Source organism: Nuphar pumila, chromosome 5 (assembly GCF_984573655.1).
Source record: "Nuphar pumila chromosome 5, dmNupPumi1.hap1.1, whole genome shotgun sequence".
NCBI classification, from domain to species: Eukaryota; Viridiplantae; Streptophyta; class Magnoliopsida; order Nymphaeales; family Nymphaeaceae; genus Nuphar; species Nuphar pumila.
Genome location: NC_143253.1, coordinates 17474917 through 17498656, shown reverse-complemented (window position 1 = coordinate 17498656; position 23740 = coordinate 17474917). Strand labels below are relative to the sequence as shown.

Genomic DNA, 23740 nt, shown 5'->3' with positions numbered 1-23740 from the left:
CAAAATAATTAAAATAAGATGATGAACACTATAATACAGTTGCTCATTAGAAGCATGAGCCAGGCCCTGTTTGTTCTGCAGAATTTTTGAGACTCTTGAGTGCTAAATATCAATGAAGTCTGATCAGAAACCAATTTAAGGAAGGCTAAACACCCAAGTATGAAACTCAGCGCTAGCACCACAAGCTCTTTGTTCTCCAGGCTCCCTTGATCACTCAGAAGCTTCTCCACCTCCATTCTGCAAAAGCAAATAAAATGAGAAAAAACACGCCAAGCAAGTATCTTAGTTTTAAATTCTCTAGTCTTCCACCTGATGGCCTGAAGCCAGATCAAAACCTCTATATCAAAATAGAGAAAGCACTGGAATTATCATGTCAATCACCTTTCAGGTTTAAATAAGTCTTCAATTGAATTCATTTTTCATATTTCTGAACTAGAGCAACATCAATATGACCATGCATACAATGATTCTAGCAACAATCCCTATATGACATGACAATGGAGTCTGGTCGAAAGTAAAACTTTTTATAAGTATGAAGCAAGTTTGTTCCTCACTTCTGCAAACTGGATAACTAAGAAACACCCTAATTCTAGTTCCAACTTCCAGAAAAGAAGAGAACTGTTCTCTTCATTAAACACTCGTATACACATGCACTAAAACATGGAATTAATATGCTCTCAGGAACAACTCTGGTACATGCATCAACATTACAGAATCGGACTATTTCACCTCTGACCACTTTCAAATTCATGCACTGCATATTCAAAGAAATGATGACTATGACAATAAAAATAGTCATAAACCCAACAAACATTGCCAGATTCACGAGGATAGTTATTGCAGAATGATCGTCTAACCTGAGGAAGTCATTATCTCTGACCAATATGTTCATTTGAGATGAAACCACAGATCTCCAAGATATAAGGTCACTGATGCTTTTGTTCTGTCACATTTACAATATGCAGAGTTAGCGTGTGCACACACACACATTAGAGAACTAAATTATATATTTAATTGAAAATGGTTGATGAGAAAAAAGAATAGAAAAAATCATATAAAGATCTTTACATGATTATGACTTTAAAATTTGCAATATCTTCCAACTGAACAATCTCTCCCTAGGATTTTGTGTAGAAAGCAATAATTTCTTAAGAAAAGTGAAATATGTTTAAAAGTAAAGAATATAATAAAAAGTACATGGACCAAGAACGGACACTGGGACATGATTAACAATGTTTAAAAAATGACAAAACAATTTAATAAATAATAAAAATTATATCAGCCACGAATGAACATCCAGACATGATTAGCAATGTTAAAAAAATAATGAATAGTGTTTATTAAAAAGCATTGATCTCCAAGGAGAAATAGAAACAGAAAATGATAATGCTTATACAATATATCATTGCAGACACTAAAATGTGATGTTACTCTTTAATCTTGAACTACTAAAGATATTTATAGCTGAAAAAAAAACACAGTGGAGCTGTTTGTGATTTTTTTCACCGACATTACAGAACATATGCGTGTGTGCATGTTCCAGATTTGAATTACATACCATCATTTCCTTCCACTCCACAATATCTTTGATCTCCAACCTAGTTTGATCAAGAAGAAATATGGTCTGAGAAAGCTCCTTGTCAAAATCAGGGAGAAGGTTTGCATATCTGCGGTTCACTTCTTGCAAGTAACCCTCTAGCACAGACAGGTTTAGCTCTAACGATCTGACTTTTTGCATCAGAATCTTTAAAACAGTGTCACTGGGTATTCTTCCATTTGGTTGGTGCCTGATTTCTTTTACTGGGTCAGGGATTTCATCTTTCAAAACCTCATTTTTCTCATTTGGCATATCCATTTTAGACCCATCATCAACACCTTTTGGCTGTAAACTGGACCCTTTTGAAGAATGGTCAGGTCCATTTAAGACTTGAATGATCTCGCCCTCATTTGCTTTGTGAGGAACCTCGATAGAACTGGGAGTTGACAATGGTACTGAAGGTTCATCAGGAACAGCAATTAAATCTTCAAGCAACCGTTCAACAGCATCAACTCCATAAACCTTGACAGAGCTCAATGTGCAGTAAAATTCTGTCCCATAATGACTAAGGAGATTCAACTTCAAGTACCTAATCCACTTTGGCTCAGGAAGCATAAACCTTTGAGCATGCTTTGAATTCCCTGCAACAAATTTGCCAAGAGAGATCCATGTCTCTGTTGGATAGATGAGACTGCCCAACAATTTGAAATCCTTAAAAGTGGATGAGTAGTGTTCAAAGTTTGCTATTTCAACCACATCCACCAGAGTCTCTTCAGAAAGTTCAATCACAACAAATTTTTCTTCTGCTGAGCAAGGGTTTCTCAGGTACTTGTCTTTGTCTCCACCCAAAATACTGGCAGCTCCATTTGCCTCCTTGTTGTGAGCCAAAACCTTAGCACCTTTTGAAGCTGCAGCATAATTGTGTTCACCCCCACCAGGCTCAAGTCTATGAGTGATATTTTCAAGATTACCATCAAGACCTTTCCCTTTCTCATGTATTGTTTTGTTGCGGAACTCATTGAGGCCAAGATAAGAGGTGCGAGATGATCTACCAGCTTTTTTCACCTCATCTGGGGTGTCACTCTTTAGTTCTTCCTTTTCTTCCAGTTCCCTTTCAAAATCCAAAACATCACACTGCTCCAGACCTTCTAAGTCTGGGAAAAATTTGTGTTTCTTTTGTACATTATGTGCACGAATTTCATATGCAACTTTCTGAACTGAAGTCCCATCAGCAATCAAGTCATAATCAATAACTGATACTCCTCTACCATTTCCATCGAGAGGAGTGTTTTCCCCTTCATTGGTGGATGCATCTATATGTTTATAGATGACAAATTACTGTTAGTACAGAAAATAACAAAAAGATTTAACTATTTGATTAAGGACTGCAGTACATGAGAGAGGGGATGGACATGCTGAGAAAAATGATTCTACATGAAAGATTACCACCAACTTTTCACAATAATACGTTGATAGTTACTGAAAATTTTCAACCACCAAACATATGAACATGATCAACTACATGACCAATAGAAATTCATGAATATTTCCATTAGAGGCACACAGATGAAGGAAAAAACGTAGAAAAGACCCGAGATGTTATATAAGATTTTTTTTTTTAAGTTGATGCATTTTATTCATTAAACCATGACAGACTTTGCAATGTGTAGTCATAAATTCCAGTAACCAAACTACTAGAGTTTAGTTTCAATATAATCTAAATATTTACTCCCTAATAGAAACAATTTTATTAGTTCTCAGATGATGTCAGAACGATACATATTAGCTTTACACACCCACAGGTGATTTTATGGGATCGGTATTAAGCCTCATAGAGATTGAATCAGATTTGATCTTCGTCAAATATATCAACAAAGCCCATCCCAGAGATTCCTGCATCTTAACACATTTTTTCTAGTGAAACTTAAATATATGGACCCAGTTTACTTGAAGGAGTTGAAAATTAACAATTAACATTACTGATCCAATATGTCGTACACAGGCACTATAGACTATGGATGCCCACGAGGTTGACACATAAGCTGTGAGCCTTATGCATGGGATTTAGAAAGTCCATTAAATAGAAGTGTGTCACATAAGCATTTCTAAATATTGGTATGGCTTTAGGGTTGGCGAAGGCAGGTTTCTGTAGAAAATTCAAAACCTATAACCAAAACATGTTAGTCTAGCCCAAAATCTCTCTGGATCCATGCTAAGTCTTACCAAACAAATCTGGATCGGTCCTGAGGGCTCATAAAGACATTTGGAACCACTTTGATCATTACCGAATTGAGTGTGATCCATCATGTGCCTCACTAGATTGTCAAGGACCAATTTGAATCTTAATATATTCATTCTAGTTGTTCGAAGGCGAATATTATATAAGAAATAACACTTTCCATTTTGAAAATATTGTGCTTTCATTGTGATATTGATGTGAAAAAAACACTTTTGCTTATATTATTTATGTTTTTATTTACATATTATATTATATTATGTTATACAAATCAATAATTTATGAACCCAAGGACATCAAGTACCACACCCAGTGTTGTGAAAAGCGTTGAGGCATAGTGAGGCGCTCCACCAAAATCCGAGGCGAGGCGTAAAGCGTAAGCCTCAAATTTTTTTTAACTTTAAAAAACTAAAAAAAAATATCTAAAATTACAAATAAATAAAAAATGATTTATTGATGAAGCAACAACCAACAAGAAATAAAAAATCTCAAATAAATACTGAAAAAATATGAGATTAACATGTAAAAGTAACATTAATGCAACAACTTGATTTGGGTAAGTATCTAAGAAATAAAATATGAGCATTCATTCAATAAAAAAATTAACATTAACAACATCATGTCATAATTAGAAAATACATGTTGGCATTAACAACCAAATGTTAATATATTTTTCCAAAACTCTTCAAAATGAGAGTGTTAACATTCACAATTGCAAATGAAAGATCCAAAAAAACATATAAATGGTCATAGTCGTATGATATGAATCAGGGCTTAGGCTCTTTTTGTGTTTCGTCATCATCAATATCTAAGTCTTCAATGTCATCATCTGAGGAATCCATATAAATAGGTTCTCCTTCATCTTCATTCTCTGATTCTTCATCATTTGCACTTTCTTTCTCCACATCCTCGGTCACTTCTTTTGCTTTTCTTTTTCCTTCAATAAAAAATTATGTATTAAATATTTATTTTATGTAATTAAAAAATATATTTATATTCATAGCAAGGTAAAAGGAATATAGCTTTACCTCGATCCTAAGTCATAGGGATTCGGTCAACCAGGTGTCGCACCCACGTCGGCGCGATGCGGGTGCGGCACCTGGTGCGGTCAACCAGACCCTGGGTGCGGTCAACCAGACCCTGGGTGCGGTCAACGCACCCATGGTCATTTGTGTCCAATTTTTGGACAAAAAAATGGCTGATTGATGGAGTATTTGTTTACTTCTTGTAACTTGTGTTTGGTTGGTAAATACTAGCCGATACATGTTCCTAGGCGTCATGGAAAAAGTAAGGACGTTACCACTAATGGTTACTTAAAGGGGTTTCATGAAAAATGAAGGAAGAATTAATTCTACATGATTTTTAGTTACTTTTATCTTGGGAAGAAACTTCTTAGAGGCTAGCAAAGACGTAACAACCGAGGGGTGGAGATTTAACAAAGGAACGAACAACTCAGTTCCCATTAATTACTCTCTCTCTCTCTCTCTCTCTATATATATATATATATATATATAAGTAATCAATAAATGCATTAGAAAAGTTAATTGCTTTGACCGGTAAAATATCATGTTCATTTATGTTTTACGCCGCTGCAGTGTAGGGATGAAAGTGGGGCTGGGTAGACCTGACCCAACCCGAATTGACCTAGCTCGACTCGATCATGCCCAAGATGAACATTCATTAGTGTTAATGTTGTTAACTGTTAAAACTTAAAAATTATATATATATATATATAATATTTTTTGCCGCACCCACACCCGCACCCGCACCCGCACCCATGTGACATAATCTCGATCTATTGAAGACCTGTCTTGCCTAGAACCACTTTGTGAATCATGAGGTGAAGTGACTTTTTCAATAGGCACATGCTCAATGGCATTTATGTCGAAGTTCTGATTCAACCATGAATCATCCAACCAATTGGGATCACTAGGCAACACCGGATCTTCCTTCTCCACAATCCACTCATCGTCTGAGTCTATATGATCTAGACATATAGGGTCTTTGGTAGTCCTCCTTCTCATATTTCTCTCTCTTAATTTCATATTGTACATTACAAAAACTAATGCATGCATCTTTCATCTTCTCCTGTTCAAGTCTATTCCTCCGTTTTGAATGCACCTATAATTACAAATCATTGGTAATCAATTATAAGATAATTATAATTATAAAAATGTGTTTCAAAAATAAAATACAAAGTCACAAACCAATGAGAAAATACTCCAATTCCTATCACAGCCCGATGCACTGCACGTCAAACTTAAATTTTGAATTGCAAAATTCATCAATTCAGGATTTTCTTATCCAAATGAACTCCACCAATCAGTTGTATTCAAATAAAACATTAAAGAATTGATAAAAACATTAAGAATGTCGCAATTAACAAAAACATAAAGAAAATATTAACAAATAATAACATAATTACAAACTTACCAAGACTTTTAAATTTTCTAGTTGTAAGTATTGCCTCTCTACCAAACAACCCCTTTGCCTTTTTTAATGCATCAATTTGTGTTGTAATTTTCAACCGAACATTTGCATCAATAACCAATTTTTCAACACAGTCATAAAGCCACTCATAACTTCTCCATCCGAGTTGAAGTTGTCAGAATAATGAAAATGAGGATTTAAATAATAGGCAGCTGCATGCAAAGGCTTATGAAGTTGCAAGTCCCATCGTCTATCAATGATATCCTAAATAAGTTTATGTTTTTTTTCAACCTTGTCAAGGTTTGAAGCAATTTCCTCCTTTGCTCTATCCATTGCCTCGTACAAAAATCCCATAGCCGGCTTATCTGCATCCACTAATCGCAATACTTTTACGAGAGGCAGTGTAGCTTTAATTGCATATGATATAGCAACCCAAAACTTATGATCATTAAGAACAAAATAAGAAATGTTCTTAGCATCAAATTTCTTATAATAATTAGATGATCTAAAATTTGAAGACAAGAACATCGACTTCAACTCTTTCTTATAACATCCAATACTATGAAGCGTGAGATATGATGTGGCAAAATGAGTGACGGCTGGACGTAGAATTTTTTTCTTCTTTTTAAACTTTCTCATCAAATTTAATACTTATGTATGACTATAGATATATCTGGTAATTTTTTTTTCCTTTTCCACTGTATCTTTAAAAATTGATATCTTCCCAATATCTTCTAACATCAGATCCAAACAATGCGCCACACATGGTGTCCAAAAACATGTTTTTTCTGCTGTTAACATATTCTCAACTGCCACATAATTTGTTGCATTATCTGTAATGAATTGCACCATATTGCTTTCACCAACTTTTTTAACAACTTCTTCGAACAACTTACACAAATTTGCACCAGTTTTTTCCATGTCGCTAATGCCAATAGACTTCAAAAATATTGTCCCAGATGAGTTGTTCACAAGAAAATTAATTAAATTTCTTCCTTTTTCATCTGTCTAACCATCTGCCATAATGCTGCAACCAACTTTTGGCCATTTCTTTTTGAACTCTTTTAAATTTTCATAAGTACAATCTACCTCGTCTTTCAAAATTTACGTTCTGATCTCGTGATAAGAAGGCGGTTTGAACCCTCGCTCATAATTTGCAATAACTTCTACTATTGCACCAAAATATGGACTACTGCAAAGATTAAATGATATAACATTTGAATAAAAAAACCTACCAATGGCACATCATACATTTTTTTTTCATCCCTTTTGAAAGCAATGTTTATTGTGGTTTGTCGCGCTTCTTTATTCACAAAGAGGTCCATGAGACCACTTGTGCTTGTTTTTGCATCACTACATGATCCACTGATTTCTTTATTCACATTATCGACTCTTGATGATCCAAAATATACTTCTCCCGATTTCGTACTTATTTTGTTCCTCTTCTTATTTTTTTTGCTTATGATCCCTTAGATGATTCTGAAAAAACCTTTTCATATCGAGTGAAACTGCTTCGCACATGCTTACACTATGTTTTGTGCCAGCTAAGTGATGCTTTAACCTATAGATGCCTTCTGTAATCTCTTTATGACAGTAACTGCAAATTACATGTCCTACAAGTTTGGGATCTTTAGTAGAATTTGGAACTTTAGCTTCATGATCTCATCCTACATCTTTTCCCATTGTTCAACTGCAAAAATGCATATAAGAAAATATATATTAACACAAAAATTTACAAAAACTCAAAGAGTTAAAAAAAACTAAGACAATGCTTTATATAATCCAAATAATCCAATGAATTCAGATTCATATTCAATAAGATTTAACATATATAACTTGAAAACTAAGAGTATACAACTTCTTTTCTCCTTCTAATCTCTACTACAAAAATAATAAAATTTTCCAAGCCATATAAGATTTATACAATCTCGATATTGTACTTGCCAAACAATTCAAAAAGCATGGTGCTAAAACTTTTAAATGAACAAAAAAGTTATTGTCTTGAATAACTCTGTTTCGAGTGAACTTAAAATCCTGTAATTGTGTAACTATCTGATCATCACACGATGTGAACCTATAATATGTGAGCAGTGAATGCAAAATTAAAGATTGCTAATAGGGTGCTTCGACCCACCAACTTTATTACTAATGCTGCTGAATTCACCTTTTGGAAAAAAATGCCTGAGCTATTGAAACCATAAAAAGAACACATCATACTACCTCTGCCACTAAGGTTATCTTGAAAGAAAATATTGTCGTGGTATTAAAAGAGTGCACTTGTATGAAAAATAAATTTCTCTAGAAATCTTTGATGGAAGTCTTTGTAATTCTTCTACAAGCTGCCTCTTAATACTAGTGATTTACAATTAAAAATTAAACTTGATATTTCATTGCGAACTTTTTCTAAAAGAAACTCTAACAATTGAACAGTAAAGGAATTGTTACATTTAGTTTGTATTCATTTATCTTTATTTGTCATTTGATGCTCTATAGTTGATCACCCATAATTCTTAGCGATTATTATTGGTTGATGACAGTAGATAGCTGAAGATTTCGCTCTTTTTAAGGCCTTATAAATGTGTTTTTATTCACAGACATTATATATTTCCTCGATTTGGGGCAGCAAGGTGACAAAGTTATTCAAGACAAAAAAAAAAGTTATTTCACGTTGTATACCAGCCCAAAATTTAACGCTAAAGGAGATTAGAACTCAACCGAACTGCAGACTGAAATTTTGCACAAAAAATAACAGGAAAAAAATATACAAATATATAAAACATGCACCTCTCTTTTTCTTCTTCTTCTGAAACCCAAGCTCGGGTTAGGTTGATAGACGAGACGAAGAGAGGTGGGAGAGACCGAGACGAGAGGTGGGAGACGAGTAAGGGACTGTGAGAGAGAGATGAGTGAGAGACGAGTAAGGGATTGTGAGAGAGAGATGAGTGAGAGACGAGTGAGGGACCGCGAGAGAGAGATGAGCGAGAAACGAGAGAGAGACTGCGAGAGACGAGTGAGGGACCGAGAGAAAGACTGCGAGAGACTGCAAGAGACGAGAGAGAGAGATAAGTGACAAAATGAAAAATTAGGGCCCCCAACCTTATATGAGGCGTATGCCTCGAGGCTTTTATGCTTTATATCTGCGCCTCAAGGCACAAAGGCCCTCGCCTTGAGGTGAGGCACGCTTTTTGCGACTTGAGACACATTTTTAATAACATTGACCACACCAGTGTAATGAAACTCAAATGCACAAGAGGAATGCCACTAAGGGCTACAAAGAGTGTGTAAACACACAAACAAGAAGCCACTAATGAGCAAGATACAAGAAGCTACAAAGGGCTAAGCACAATTCACACTCAAAGTGGAGCAAGGAACACAATAAACAAAAGGGGCTAACAACCCCTATTTATACAAAGTGGGGACCAAGGGGGCCTCCCCAACAGTCATATTTATGACCGTTGGGATGCTCAAAATGACTCTACGGTTAAAGACCATAGAGTCTAATGAAATACAAAGATGTCACTTATGAACATAGACAATCACAATGACCACTAATGGGTCAATTACACAATTACAAATCCACACAAACAAACCACTTAAGGGCATGCAACAAATATAAAAAATAGGATTTGTATTCACCAAAAGCTTTAAGCAAAAGCCTTACAATATATGGGGTTTGAACCCCTTTATATACACAAGGGAACCAAGTGAGTCGGTGAGGTCTCCCCAATGGTTCTATGGTCAAATGACCATTAAGCCCAATCCTATTCTAGGATTTATAAAAACAAATAAAATGAAAAAATAAAAATATCAAAGACGCATAATATATATATAATGACCATAATACCCCTATATTTACAATGACTAAAATACCCCTCAAACTGTATTTACATTAACACGTTCCCTTAAACTTATGGTGTGATCACCGAAAGTTTGCCTAAAGAAATGAAATCTAGGCGAAAGAAGGGCTTTAGTGAAGAAGTCTGCAACCTGATATTCAGACATGGCCAGAGTTGTCAGTCAGAGAAGCGAGAAGCGGAAAGCGAGGCACTTTCAAAATTTTAAGAAGCAGGAAGCGCGTAACGACTTAAAAGCGAACCAGGAATCATCTCAGAAGCGAAATGGAAGCGACCTAGAAAGTGAGGGAGAAGCGAAAAAAGAGAAAAAAGAAAGAAAAAAAATACAAAAAATGAAAAAAGAAGGGAAAGCGAGCTTCCCAATTTTTGTTGGTGCTTCCCAGCACGTTTCGCGCTTCCGAAACATGCTTCGGGAAAGTGCGCTTTCCCATGCCCTATGGCACTTCTGGTAACTCTGGACACGACATGTGGTAGTGAAATAATTTTTTTCAAAAATTCTTGTGACATAATGACAGTCAATTTCGATGTGCTTAGTGCATTAATGAAAGGTATGATTTCTAGTAATATATATATATATATATGTAGCACTTTTGTTGTCACAGCATAACCTGGATGGTGTGGTTGATGGTACTTCCATGTCTGCCAGCAAGCTTATCAACCAAACAATTTTTGATGTTGTGGTGGTCATAGCCCGATACTTGATTTCTGTGGATGACAAAGACACTTTTAGTTGCTTTTTGCATTTTCAGGACACAAGTGAGTCTCCTACAAAAACACATAAGCTAGTGGTTGAGCGTCTATCATTGAGTTATGCGTCCTAATCAGAGTCAGAATATGCAACTAATTCAAGAGGGGAGGAGGAAGACAATAACAATTCTCTGTTAATAAATTTTTTTAAATATCTAACAATACACATAACAACACTCATACGAACTGAGATAGGAGAGTGTTGAAATTGACTAGCAATGTGAACTGCATGAGAGATGTCTGATCTGGTGATGGTCAAGTATATCAAGGCACCAATCATCTATTGATATGGTGTAGGATCATATAATGGAGTTCTATCATCAATCTTCTATCTTTGAGTTGATAACTTTGGGTGTATCTACTCTCTTCTCGTTAGTCAAGTCAGACATATCAATAATCTCAGTAGCAAATTTAGATTGAGATAATAAATATCCTCGAAGAGAATAAGCATCTTCAATCTCGGAAAAAAAATTGAGCAAGCCTAAATCAATCATTTCAAAATTTTGTTTAAGTATATGTTTAATATGATTTACTCTCTGTTTATCTCCTGTTATGATTATGTCATAAACATAAAGGAGCAAAATTACAATACCTGTAGCAGATTTCTTAACAAATAAAACAGTATCAGTATAACATGAAAAATATTCAAGACTAGTCATAACATAACTAAAGCGATCATACCAGGCCTTTGATACTTGTTTGAGACCATACAAGGCCTTTTCAAGATAAAGAATCTTAGCTTTCGGAATATCGTACCCAGATGGTGAATCCATATATACTTCTTCTTTTAATTCTCCAATAAGGAAGACATTTTTGACATCCATTTAATAGATAGGTCATTTCCTAATAGAAGCCACAACTATAAGTGTTCTACCAATAGTCATTCTCGTAACGGTAGCAAAGGTTTTATTGTAATCTATCCCATATTCCTGTGAGTACCTTTTGGCTACTAGTCTGGCTTTATGTCTTTCCAATGTTCTATCACTCTTAGTTTTAACCTTAAAGAACATCCTATTGATTTCTTACGAGGTGGTAAGTTAGTCAATTCTCAAGTTTTAGATTTTTCTAATGCTCTTATTTCTTCACCCATGGCATTTTGCCATTTTGGATAGTCTTTAGCTTGATTGTACGAGACTGGTTCGAAGTAGGAGAAAATTTTTGCTAGACAAACTCTGTATTGAAGGGCAAATGACTCATATGTCACGAATCTATCAGGTTATTTATGTTGTCTTTCAGAGTACCTAATATTTTTAGTTTCTTGAGCTTCTAAGTTGAAATATTTTTCTAAGGCATTAGGATGATAGCTCCCTTGTCTTCTTTTATATTGAATAATTTGAGAATGATCCTGATGTCCACCACACTGAGTACGTATTTGATTATCATCAATTTGATTCCCTTTTGATATCAAATCACTATCATTCTTAGAATCCAACTCTAAGAATATATATTCATCTTCGCTCTTAGGCACATTTTTATCAAAAGATAACTTTTTTTTCTAAAAACGTAACATTTCTTGAAACATATAATTTATCATGTTCAAGATTATAGCATCGAAATCCCTTTTGACTCTCATCATACCCAAGAAATACAAGGGATGACTCTTGGAGATAACTCGTCACACAAAACACTTACATCCAAAGGTTCTTAGTCTAAAATATTTAAGAGCAATTTCAAAAAGCCTTTTATAAGGAGTTACATTTTGAAGTTTTGACGATGGGAGTCGATTTATAAGGTACTGAAGTAAGAGCTGCCTCAGCCCAAAAATGTTTTGGAACACCTTTGGAGATGAGCAGAGTCCTCATAGTTTCTATTATATTCTTATTCGGTTAATCCATTTTGTTGGGGTGTGTTTGAACAAGACCTTTGGTGTAAGATTCCATTTGGTTCTAAATAACTTTTGAAATTGTTTGACATGTATTCTCCTCTTGAATCAAAACGAAAAGATGGATATGTTTGTTTTGAAAAAATTTGTAACTAATTTGTGAAAATTTTTGAAGTTTTCAAATACTTCAATTTTGTGCCTAAGAAAGTAAATACATGTATAACGAGAATAGTCATCAACAAAGATAACATAATATATGTATCTACCTTTAGATTTTATTAGAGTCGTGCCCCAAACATCAGAATGTATTAATTCAAGTGGTTTAGAAGCAAAAAAATAAATTTCATCTTTAAAAGTATACAATCGGTATATTGAATTTTTTCTCAAATGAGATACATTTAACAATTTAGTAATTGGATTTGAGAAATTTGACACTTCATGAATAGGTGTGAGTTTTTTTGCTTTCTATGGAGGATATTACTCCTCATTTGTTCAAATTTGGTTCGTAGACCCCTCATAAATTGGAAAAATGTTGTTTCACAATTTGTTTTTTTCTTTGTTGAGCATATTTTGGGATTTCCCAAATAGATTTTATTTTTGCCATTTGATCCCACAACTTTTTGAGAGTCCTATAGTACTCTCTTACATTCTTTTCTCCTTGCTTGCAAGTGTGAGTTTTGTCTTGCAACTCTCATCTATACGCGGCATTACTTTGAGTATAGGTTTGTTTAATAAAAAGCCAAGTTTCATTGGCTCTTTCAAATTCTAATATGATCTCACATGTGTCCTCACTCATGTTTCTCATAAATAAAGAAATGACTTTGGATGTCAAATCTCCCATTCTTTCATGACTTTCTTATAATTTAAGAGAGCCTTTTCTTTCTCTTCTCCTTTAAGGACCTCTTCTTTAGTAGTTTCATCATTTTTGCTAAGAGTCTTTGTGAGAATAAGTTGTGGTTCCACTGAGGAACCAACAACATATTCTCACAAGCCTTTTCAGATTATGATTCTTTTGATGGCAGTGATCCATAAGTTATAGTTATTTTCATCAAACTTAATAGGGACCACCGTCACCACTTTCTTGTCGGCCATTTAAGAGAGAAGAGAAAAATAAATAAAAGGATATAGAACCAAGAAGAGTAGAAGGTACTTGGTTTGGCAATGCTCCACAAATTTGTTACGCCAAACTCTTACACTCTTTAAAAATCAGCCACACGAGCATCAATCTTCAAGTGAGGCTATGAGCACACTTCCCGAGGCTCTATCCAATCTTCTCAATCTTCCACAAGTCTCTTGAATACCTCAAAACTATCAATAGAGCACAAGGCTCTGGTACCATGTAATGAAATACAAAGATGTCACTTATGGACATACACAATCACAATGACCACTAATGGGTCAATTACACAATCACAAATCCATACAAATCACCCACTTAAGGGCATACAAAAAACATAAAAAGTAGGATTTGTATTCACCGAAAGCTTATAACATATGGGGTTTGAACCCCTTTACATACACAAGGGAACCAAGAGAGTCGTTGGGGTCTCCCCAACGACTAGAAATGTAGCCCTGGAGATCCCAACAGTTCTATGGACAAATGACCATTAGGCCCAAACCTATTCTAGGATTTACAAAAAAAAAATAAAAAAAAAAGATGTCCATTGTATACAATGACCATAATACCCTTATATTTACAATGACTAAAATACCCCTCAAAATATACATTAACATAGAGCCCTTGCCCAACAAATAAAAGAAAATAAAAAATAAAAAAGTCAAAATTGTCCCTAGTAGACAGTTCTAATTACAAGGGTGTAAAAAGACTAAAATGCCCCTGGTGAGAAATACAAAAATATTATAGAATTAAAATATATAATAATATATATTCACATATACATGCATATATAACAAATAGGATATATACATAATATATATATTTTAACACCCCCTCAAACTGACATTGAGATCACCAAAAGTTTTCCCAAAAGAAAGGAGAATCGAGGAGACAACAGAGCTTTGGTGAAAAAATCTACATGCTGATTTTCTGAAGTGACATATGGAAGTTCAATGGTGCCCCTTAAAAACTCATCACGAACATAATCTTCATATCGATGTACTTGGTCCATTCATGGAAGGTGTGGTTGCTGGCAATGTAGATCGCACTTTTGTTATTGCAGCACAACTTCGAAGGAGTAGAGATGAGGACGTCCATATCTTTGAGGAGACTTCTCAACCAAACAATTTCGGTTGTAATAGTGGTCATCGCCCTATATTCAACTTTAGTGGAGGACAATGAGGCCTTTTGTTATTTTTTACATTTCCATGAGATCATTGACTCTCTAAGAAAAATTACAATATCCTGTAGTAAAGATGCGATCATTAGAGTTATCACCCCAATCAGAGTCAGTATAAGCAATGAAGTTAGGAGATGGAGACGAGGATAAGAAAAGCCCTTTTGTTATTGTTTTCTTTAGATATCTGATAATTCACAATGACAAAAACCATGTGAACAATAGTACGCACAATTTGAAATTGACTTGCACTGTGAACAATATGAGCAATATTTGGTCTGATAATGGACAAATACATTAGTGACCAAAGAGTGGGATCCTCTAAAAGAGTTTCATCATTGGCTCTTATCTTAGCGTTGATCACTTCCAGAGTTTCGACCATTTTGTCAGTTAGCCCAGACTTTGCAATAATATCATATGCAAGTTTCATTTGGGATACTACATACCCTCTAATGATATTATGCAACTTCAATGCCTAAAAAATACCTTAAAAATCCAAAGTCAAACATGTCAAAATTATTTTTAAAAACATTTTTAATAAATTCAATGCCCTTTTGATCATTTTCAATGATGATCATGTCATCAACATATAGTAATAAAATAGTTATGTCGTTCTCTGCATTCTTAATAAAAAGAGCAGTGTCAGTATAACAAGAAACAAACCCACTATCAATAATAACTTTACTAAATCGGTCATACTAAGCTTTGGGAGCTTGTTTAAGGTCATAAAGAGTCTTTTTGAGTTTAAGGATTTTTGCTTTATCAATCACAAGACCCGGCGGGGGATCCAATATAGACTTCTTCAAAAAGATCTTCATTTATAAACACATTCTTGACATGTAATTGGTAAATAGACCATTGTTTTATAGAAACTAAGGCTATTAAGGTCCTTACACTAGTCATCCAAGCAATAAGAGCAAAAGACTCTTCATAATGAATCTCATATTCTTGAGAATATCCCTTAGCAACTAATCTAGTTTTGTACATTTCTAATGATCAATCACTTTTTGTTATCTTATATACTTGTCTACATCCTATAGCCTTTTTTTCTTTTGGAGAAGTTACTATTTTCCAAGTGTTAGCCTTGTTAAGGGCTTCTAATTTTAATTCCATAGTATCAACCCAATGTGAATGTTGCTTAACTTCATGATAGTTTGACGGGCATGAATCATCATTAAACATGCTCTATACTTTAAAGAAAAAGAATAATAGGATACAAAATCTTTGAGGAGGTCTAGAAACTCTAATAGGTCGACTAGATAGGGATTCCTTCAAATGCTATTCTAAAGGGAGATTTTTTGAATAAATATCAAGAGCATTGTGATGCTTTTCACCCTCACGCCAGGTATATACACACATTATATTTGTGTTCTCATTAAGGAGTTATCCCCAAGAGAATTATCACCATCAACATCAAGAGAATTAATCTCATCATTGTATCTAATATCATTAGTAGAGTTGTTTGACATTTCTAGGCAATAAGTCAAAAAGAAATGAATAATCCACATCTACCTTGGGTTTATTTTGTTTGAATCAGTTTTGATCTTCTAAAAAGGTCATATTTCTTGAAATATAAAGTTTGTTATTTTTAATATCATAACATCTATATCCTTTTTTATTTTCACCATACCCAATGAAAGTGGGTTCAAGAGCCTTTGTTGAGAGTTTATCCTTTCCTTGAAAGAGGACAAAACATTTGCAACCAAAGTGTAACGCCCCGCTTTGTCTTGAGGGATTTTTTTTTTGAAATAAAGCAGAAGACTTTTTTGAACAAATCCGAAACTATCCCCAAACTCGGGAGCGTAATTACAATTCAAATATCACAAAATGTTTTCATCTACTCCATAAATGAAATTTCAGAGTTTATAGACAAAGACCCAAAAAAGAAACAAAAGAGTACAATCTAGTCCAACATAGTAATCCCCGTGTACATCGACATTCATCTGCCTACTCCCGCAAAGCTAAAAAGTGAAAATAAACAAAGCGTGAAACACATCATGTCTCATCACAATTCTGTAGACCCTTACTAGGTCTCAAAAAGCAAACAACACAAGAAATAATGGTTTATAGTTTAACCTACGTAACCTTTACATCATTATATGATGATGTAAGCAAACAAACCATATATACAATGCACGTATACTTTGATGCGTACATAAGAAAACCATTCATGCATGCTTTTTTGCATATATCAAACATATAATACATATATACATTTATACGTACATAAGCATACAATCTTGTGCACACCTTTGTGTAAATAAATATACAACTTCCACACATTTTTATGCATAAATACACATACAACTTACACACACATTTATGCATAACTAAAACATGCATTTCATGTATACTTTTATGCGCACACATAATTCAACATATAATTATATGTACCTATATTTGTACATACAGTTATGTACCTAGGTCATTCGAGTATACACTTACCGCTCATATACAAATTCATGCAATCATGCTCACACATACCTCATGCATACAATTATGCAGGTATCACATTTAGTCATATGATTATGCTCGCAAGCAGTTTATATATACACTTATGTAGATACGTCATGACTGACTTCATGCATGAATATTTTTCCTGTTCCATTTAACTTTCGTTTGCAATTCATGTTATGTTTGTAAATATCGAACCTTAAGTTCTTCCTGCTATCTCGGGGCACCACACCCAACCAAGTATGGGTACTCAGGCCTCCCTACGGGTATTCATTCAGGCGGATTTGGCCAGACAGGTGCCGCACTCGTGTCGGTCAACCCGACCCTGGGTGCGATCAACGCACCTAGGGTCATTTTGGTCCATTTTTTGGCATCCGCCGGGAGGGCGGACCACAACTTGTCGATGTTGACGATGTGGCAGTAGAACTTGTTCCTGAGCTTGTGGAAGTAGCGCATACCGACCTTGTCGAAGTACCCAGGGTGGTACTTGTCGAAGAGGATTAGGTGGTGATGCAGGCCTCCGACGTTACCGCGGCCTCCGGGGTGCTTTCGGTGCTTCCCGATCCGGTCGTGCCCGACGCTCACGTGACCCCTCTTCTTGCAATTCTTCTTGAACCGAGTGGTCATCTTCTCCCGATGATTGCGAGGATAAATGGAAGAGATGAAGAAGAGGAGCAACAACGATTAGGGTTTTTGAGCATTTGGGGAAGCGGGTATCTCCTTTTATAGTGGCTAAGGAGATTAGAAATTACCAAAACAGACAATTCTCATTCAGAATTGGCAGATGAGCCCCTGTGGGGTGGGAGTTCGAATGAACCGGATTCGGGTGGAGTTCTTATCCGAATCCAACCCATTATTCAAGGATTTGGATCCTAAATTAAGATCCAAATTTACTGTCGGGCTTACATGTTTGGATATTGGAATCTTCCAAATTCTCATTTGAATTCAAGATTGTTACTTACTCTTGAACTTTATTTGAATCAAGATCCGATCCATTTAGTCTTTTTTACATTCAAAAACTTATTTTCCAATTTTTCTATTGGATCCAGTATGATCATTCAAAATTCAGATCTGGATCCGAAGTGACTATATTGGAACTAGTTTGGACCCAAAATCAAATTCGGACCTGCTGCACAATACAGCCCGTATCATACCCATTTGAGCCACTAATTGGAGAACTTCAACTCGGGTCCTGTATCTGATATGGGACCAGCGCCCAAGACTTCTTGGTCTCTTCTTAAGTTAAATAGGAAGGAATATGGATCAGGTGAATGGAATTTGAATCCGTTTTGTTTCACTGAATGGTATCCCCAATATGGACCCGGGGCGGGGGAAACCCCCGACCCTCTCTCTCTCTCTCTCTCTCTCTCTCTCTCTCTCTCTCTCTCTCTATATATATATATATATATATATATATATATATATATATTCCACACCCAAGGTTTTTGAAAGTGCCGCACCCCCACACCCATGTGACATAGATTCAGACAATTTATATTTTTCACATTTTTAACCCCCGGAGAACAAGATACTGGCACTAGAGTCTAGGACACGTCGTCCCTAAGACTGGAACATCGTAGGCATACTACTATCGACATACAACTGTAGCTCTAACTCTGCCACGTGTATCAGAGTACAAAGTCCCCTTAAACCATTATGGTAAGGGAAGGATTTACATTTGCAACCGACGAGATTGCCTTAGTCCACGTTTGATGGGACCACAATTCCCACATGGTTGGTGCAACGTAGGTTCGCATTTGACCCACTTGCTCGACCTCAATAGTACGAACCAATGTCACCCATCTTTCAGAGTATGACGAATTAGTGCAACTTTTTCTATCTTTCAAGAACTTTTTCTCAATGCATGTCATTTCACAAAGTTTTCACAAAGTAAATGTACATGATAGGCAATATCACATCAATAGTTGCACTCGGATCAATATCCATAAATTTTATGTTATTCAATAATGCATATCACGCATCACATTTGCTAGAATTTCAGATTAAATCACGAATAACAAAAATTTAACATATCAAGCAATAACTTAGGTCAACATTCATAAATTCATGCAATTCATCCATGTACTTCATGTATCACATCATATTTGACACACATGTATATTTCAAACTCGAATGACATAAATTTCAACATACAAACACTTGGGTCAATACCCATCCAATTCATGCTATTCGATCATGCACCTCGTGCGTAGATCGTACTTGCAATACGTGTAAGATTTAAAACATAAATACACAGTTTCAGTACATGAAACAAACATCTGGGCCAATACCCAATGCAAATCATGTCTTTAGAACATGCATTACATTTATCACCCACCATTTGCCACATTCGCAAATGTCAAACACAAATCACAAAGTTTCACATTTAAAACCATCGTAAAGGATCAATAACCATTACGTTCATGAAATTCCAACACAATCACATGCATCTCGATGCACTTGCCATTCTGACAAATATCAAATATGAATGACAAAGCTTCGTCTTCGAAGAAATTATTTGGGGTCAACACCCCTCAATCTCACAACAAGTAATCACACAAAAATTTCACAAATATAACATCCACCCATTTCTGTATAACCCATGGTTGCCAGTTGAGGAAGCGGGAGCGGGAAGCGATACGGGAAGCGGGAGCGGGAAGCGAGGCACTTTCAAAATTTTAGGAAGCGGGGAAGCGTGGGACCACTTAGGAGCGATTCAGGAAGTGTCTCGGAAGCGACCTAGGAAGCGTCTCGGAAGCGACATAGGAAGCGTCTCGGAAGCGAGGGGGAAGCGAAAAAAACAAAAACAAAAAATAAAAAATACAAAAAAATTGAAAAAAACAGGGGAAGCGTGGGGGAAGCGAGGGGGAAGCGAGGGGGAAGCGCGCTTCCCATTAAAGGGAAGCGCGTCCCCCATTAAAGGGAAACGCGTCCCCCATTAAAGGGAAGCGCGCTTCCCAAAAAAGGGAGACGCTTCCCCCCACGCTTCGGAAGCGCGACGTTCCGCGCTTCCGAAGCGCGCTTCCCCTTTTAGCTAGGCGCTTCCGGTAACCCTGGTATAACCTGTCCTAAACAGATACCTTCTAATGCGTGCAACTTACCTTATGCAATTAATTTCTAATGCATGCATCCATACATTTTGTTCCATTTCATACATTATCTCATGCATTGTATACAATCATAAACACACATCACATTTATTCATATGCATGTCGGTTGCATACGCACACATCACATCACGTACGCATACACATATATCACATTATATCAATATTCGTATGCATGCCTCAACTGCATACACACGTATCATATCACATCATATATTTACAAACCATCTCAATCGCATGCACCTCGTGAATATCATCATTCACTTGATTTTCCCCAATGATGTGAGGTCTTATCAATAGCGATGCTCCAACCGAACTAAGCATTAGGGGGCCCACCTAAGCACAAGTGCGAGTGTATATTATTCTTTTGATAATATCGCGCTATTATCAAGTTGGCAATATTTTCAAAATATCGCGATATTTTACCTATAAAATAGTTTGCTGAAAATATAGCAATAATATCACGATAATTTAAAAATATTGCCAATATATGTGACTATACTTAGAAGTAAATGAATAGTGAGCAATAAGTTGCCCTCACCCTCTTTGAATTTAAACTTTGCTAAAGGTTAAGCCCCAGGCGTTGTTATCCCCCATAATTAGCAATCTTTGGATGAAAAACGCGAGTCAGAATATAACCCGCAACAACTAGCACTATTTTAATTGCAAAAACATGAATCAATATACACAATAAAAGACCTTTATGATCACTGAAACAACTCTGAAAGCAATAAGTAGCTTCCAAAACAACAAAATCAACACAGCAGTCTTTTCATCATAGAAGTATCTAGTCACAGACTCACGGTGCAATTTACCATGATCATTCCCATATGTGGAATCAAAATCAGCATGTCCACTTAATTAATTATTAAAGATCACAAAAGAAAAGTCATGTAAAATGTCCAAACCGAAAACCAATGTGTTAGGTCTGTCAAAAAAGACAAAAAACATGTTAGGATCATGGCAATCACCAACTTTTTTTTGGATAGACAAGCTTGGGAGTAATTCTCAATGGGATTTGAACTCGACACTCCTTAGTTATGATAGTGCAACCTAACCATCCAGCTATCTCATTTGATCCAGGCAGCATTTTGCCAAAGTCACAGATATAGGTGATATTTTGAAAATATAGTGATAATGTATTTGTGACTTCATAAAACAATATGAAAGGCAAAATCTCATGATATTTTGAAAATATCAGAAATTTATATATATTGCAATATTCTCGCGATAATATCATGATATTATCAGTTACTTTTGCTTTTTTTTAATTCTTTTCCATATTTTAATATGTTTCTTCTTTTATAGTTTTTACTTATCTCTTTTATTATATGTGTACTTTATTATCTAAACATGTTGTTTTCTTACTTATTTATGCTATTGAAGCATGTGGTGAATGTAGATACTTTGGAATAAAAGGGGAACTCATATTGGGACCCAGGGAAGGAATACAAGAGTCCCTAAATTTGGAGTTCAAATGATTAGTAGAAAAACAAAGGGGTGATGCAGGATGTCAGGAGTCACCAAGATGAGAGGGGGGGCAGCGGCATACTAAAAATTATGCCAAATCGGACAAAATCCGAGTAGGAACTGAAAAGAATTCCTGACAGTTTTTAAAAAATTTAAGTGTTGGGATTTCTATGATATTTTCCCGAGATTTATCAACTAAATGTATATTAGTGTGAGAAATTGCCTTGTCGAGACTGATATTTGTGACTATGATTGCCAACTTAGAGTTGACTAAATTTGATCTTTATACCCTTTGAGAAGACAAAAAGGAGATGGGCATGATCATTTTATGACTAATAACTACATAACCTACAGCTATTGAAAAGCACAATATTGGGGACAAACGAGCATCAACACAAATGGGCAAACATAGGAAAAAGAAACCATAAGAGAAACATCAATTGCAATCTCAGTTTGAAAAAGGAATGGTAATGAAATCTTAGAATGAAAGTATTGCAACTACCAAAACTTGATGTGGTTAGGTACTTAAAGGAGCGGGAGAAATATAAACCGCTTTAAAGCTTACCCAGCGAGCAAAATTATTCAGACGTAAAGAGGTAAAAGAGAGACATAGAAAGGGAAACAAGGATAGTCAAATTCAAAAGCAGGATATGAATGAGGAAGCCAATATCCAAACGAAAAAAAGTTCCCCACTGTATCAAACTCATTGGGTATGCGTCAAAATCAAGTGAAAATCAATATAATGTAACAATACACGTTTCACACAATCAAATTTGCAAAAAAAAAAAAATTGGGCATCCCCAAATTCAATGAACAACAGCAGAGACACATGAACTTAGCAAGCAAGGCATCAACACATAGAACACAAAAGATTGAAACCAAGATATGGGTTTTGCTCCCAAAGGTAGAACAAGCATGTATAAGCTGGTGAGAATCATCGCAACTCAATAAATGAATAAACTAAACACATAACCCAACGAACAAATGGATGGGCTTTGGTACCTTGATATCCATTTGAGGAGGCAGCCGTCCAATAACACAAGATGATGGAGAGCACAACAACAATCGAGATGGTGTTAGTCCTACCGATTCTCCTTCCATTATTTGAGGCTCCCCCTCCGACTCTATGCATATCTCATCCGTGGAGAAACTAAAAGACGTCTGAATTGGGGTATTGCCGAAAGTACAGTTCTCTCTCTCTCTCTCTCTCTCTCTCTCTCTCTCTCTGTTATGTTGGTGAACGGATTTCTGGATTTTCGGAGGGGAAGAGGCGAATATCCGAGAATAGACGGACAATGGCAAATGGCTTCGAGGTGGACGAGTTCACCAGTGACTCGGCTGAGTCAGATGTGTTATGTCCCATATCTACCTACCATTATGACAGACATAGATGTCTGTTTAAAAAATAACGCGAAAAAAAGTGATTGATTAGCTGATATTAATATAAAAATATTGCGAATAATTTATTTTTACATTTAATCTTTATCTTACTTTTTATTTTTTGCAAAAAAAAAATTAAAGTAAAATGTTCTGAAATTTTGCCAAAAACACGAGAAATATGAATTTTTTTAATTTCTTGCAAGATTTTGGCTGCCGATAACTGCAGTTTTAAACGTTTTGTCGCTATGCTACCTACCAATGTCTTTGTAAACTAGTAGCATAGTTTAGCTGCCCGTCCAGATGGGTGGCCTCGAGGTAAATGATAGTTGCATTAATTCTGTTTTAGACAAACAAAGATGAATAAAGAGCAATAGATACACATTTAAAACACATCATACTATAGTTTTAA

General features: G+C 35.6%; 1 protein-coding gene across 1 annotated transcript; it reads right to left on the bottom strand.

The window, feature by feature from the left end:
- LOC149836967 (SUN domain-containing protein 5-like) lies at positions 1-23147 on the bottom strand. Its single transcript, XM_090007198.1, has 4 exons — positions 22954-23147; positions 1559-2850; positions 858-943; positions 1-237 (listed from the first exon to the last, which is right to left on the bottom strand). Exons 1-4 carry the CDS (start codon positions 23081-23083, stop codon positions 9-11), a joined length of 1737 nt encoding a protein of 578 aa, XP_089863324.1. The 5' UTR covers positions 23084-23147; the 3' UTR covers positions 1-8.
- Between the last annotated feature and the right edge of the window lie 593 nt (positions 23148-23740).

Coding starts and splice junctions, on each gene's coding strand:
- LOC149836967 (XM_090007198.1), bottom strand. CDS start 23,083: ATGCATAGAGTCGGAGGGGGAGCCTCAAATAATGGAAGGAGAATCGGT. Junction 2,851..22,953: donor CTCCTCAAATGGATATCAAG/GTACCAAAGCCC, acceptor ATAAACATATAG/ATGCATCCACCAATGAAGGG. Junction 944..1,558: donor TGGAGTGGAAGGAAATGATG/GTATGTAATTCA, acceptor TAAATGTGACAG/AACAAAAGCATCAGTGACCT.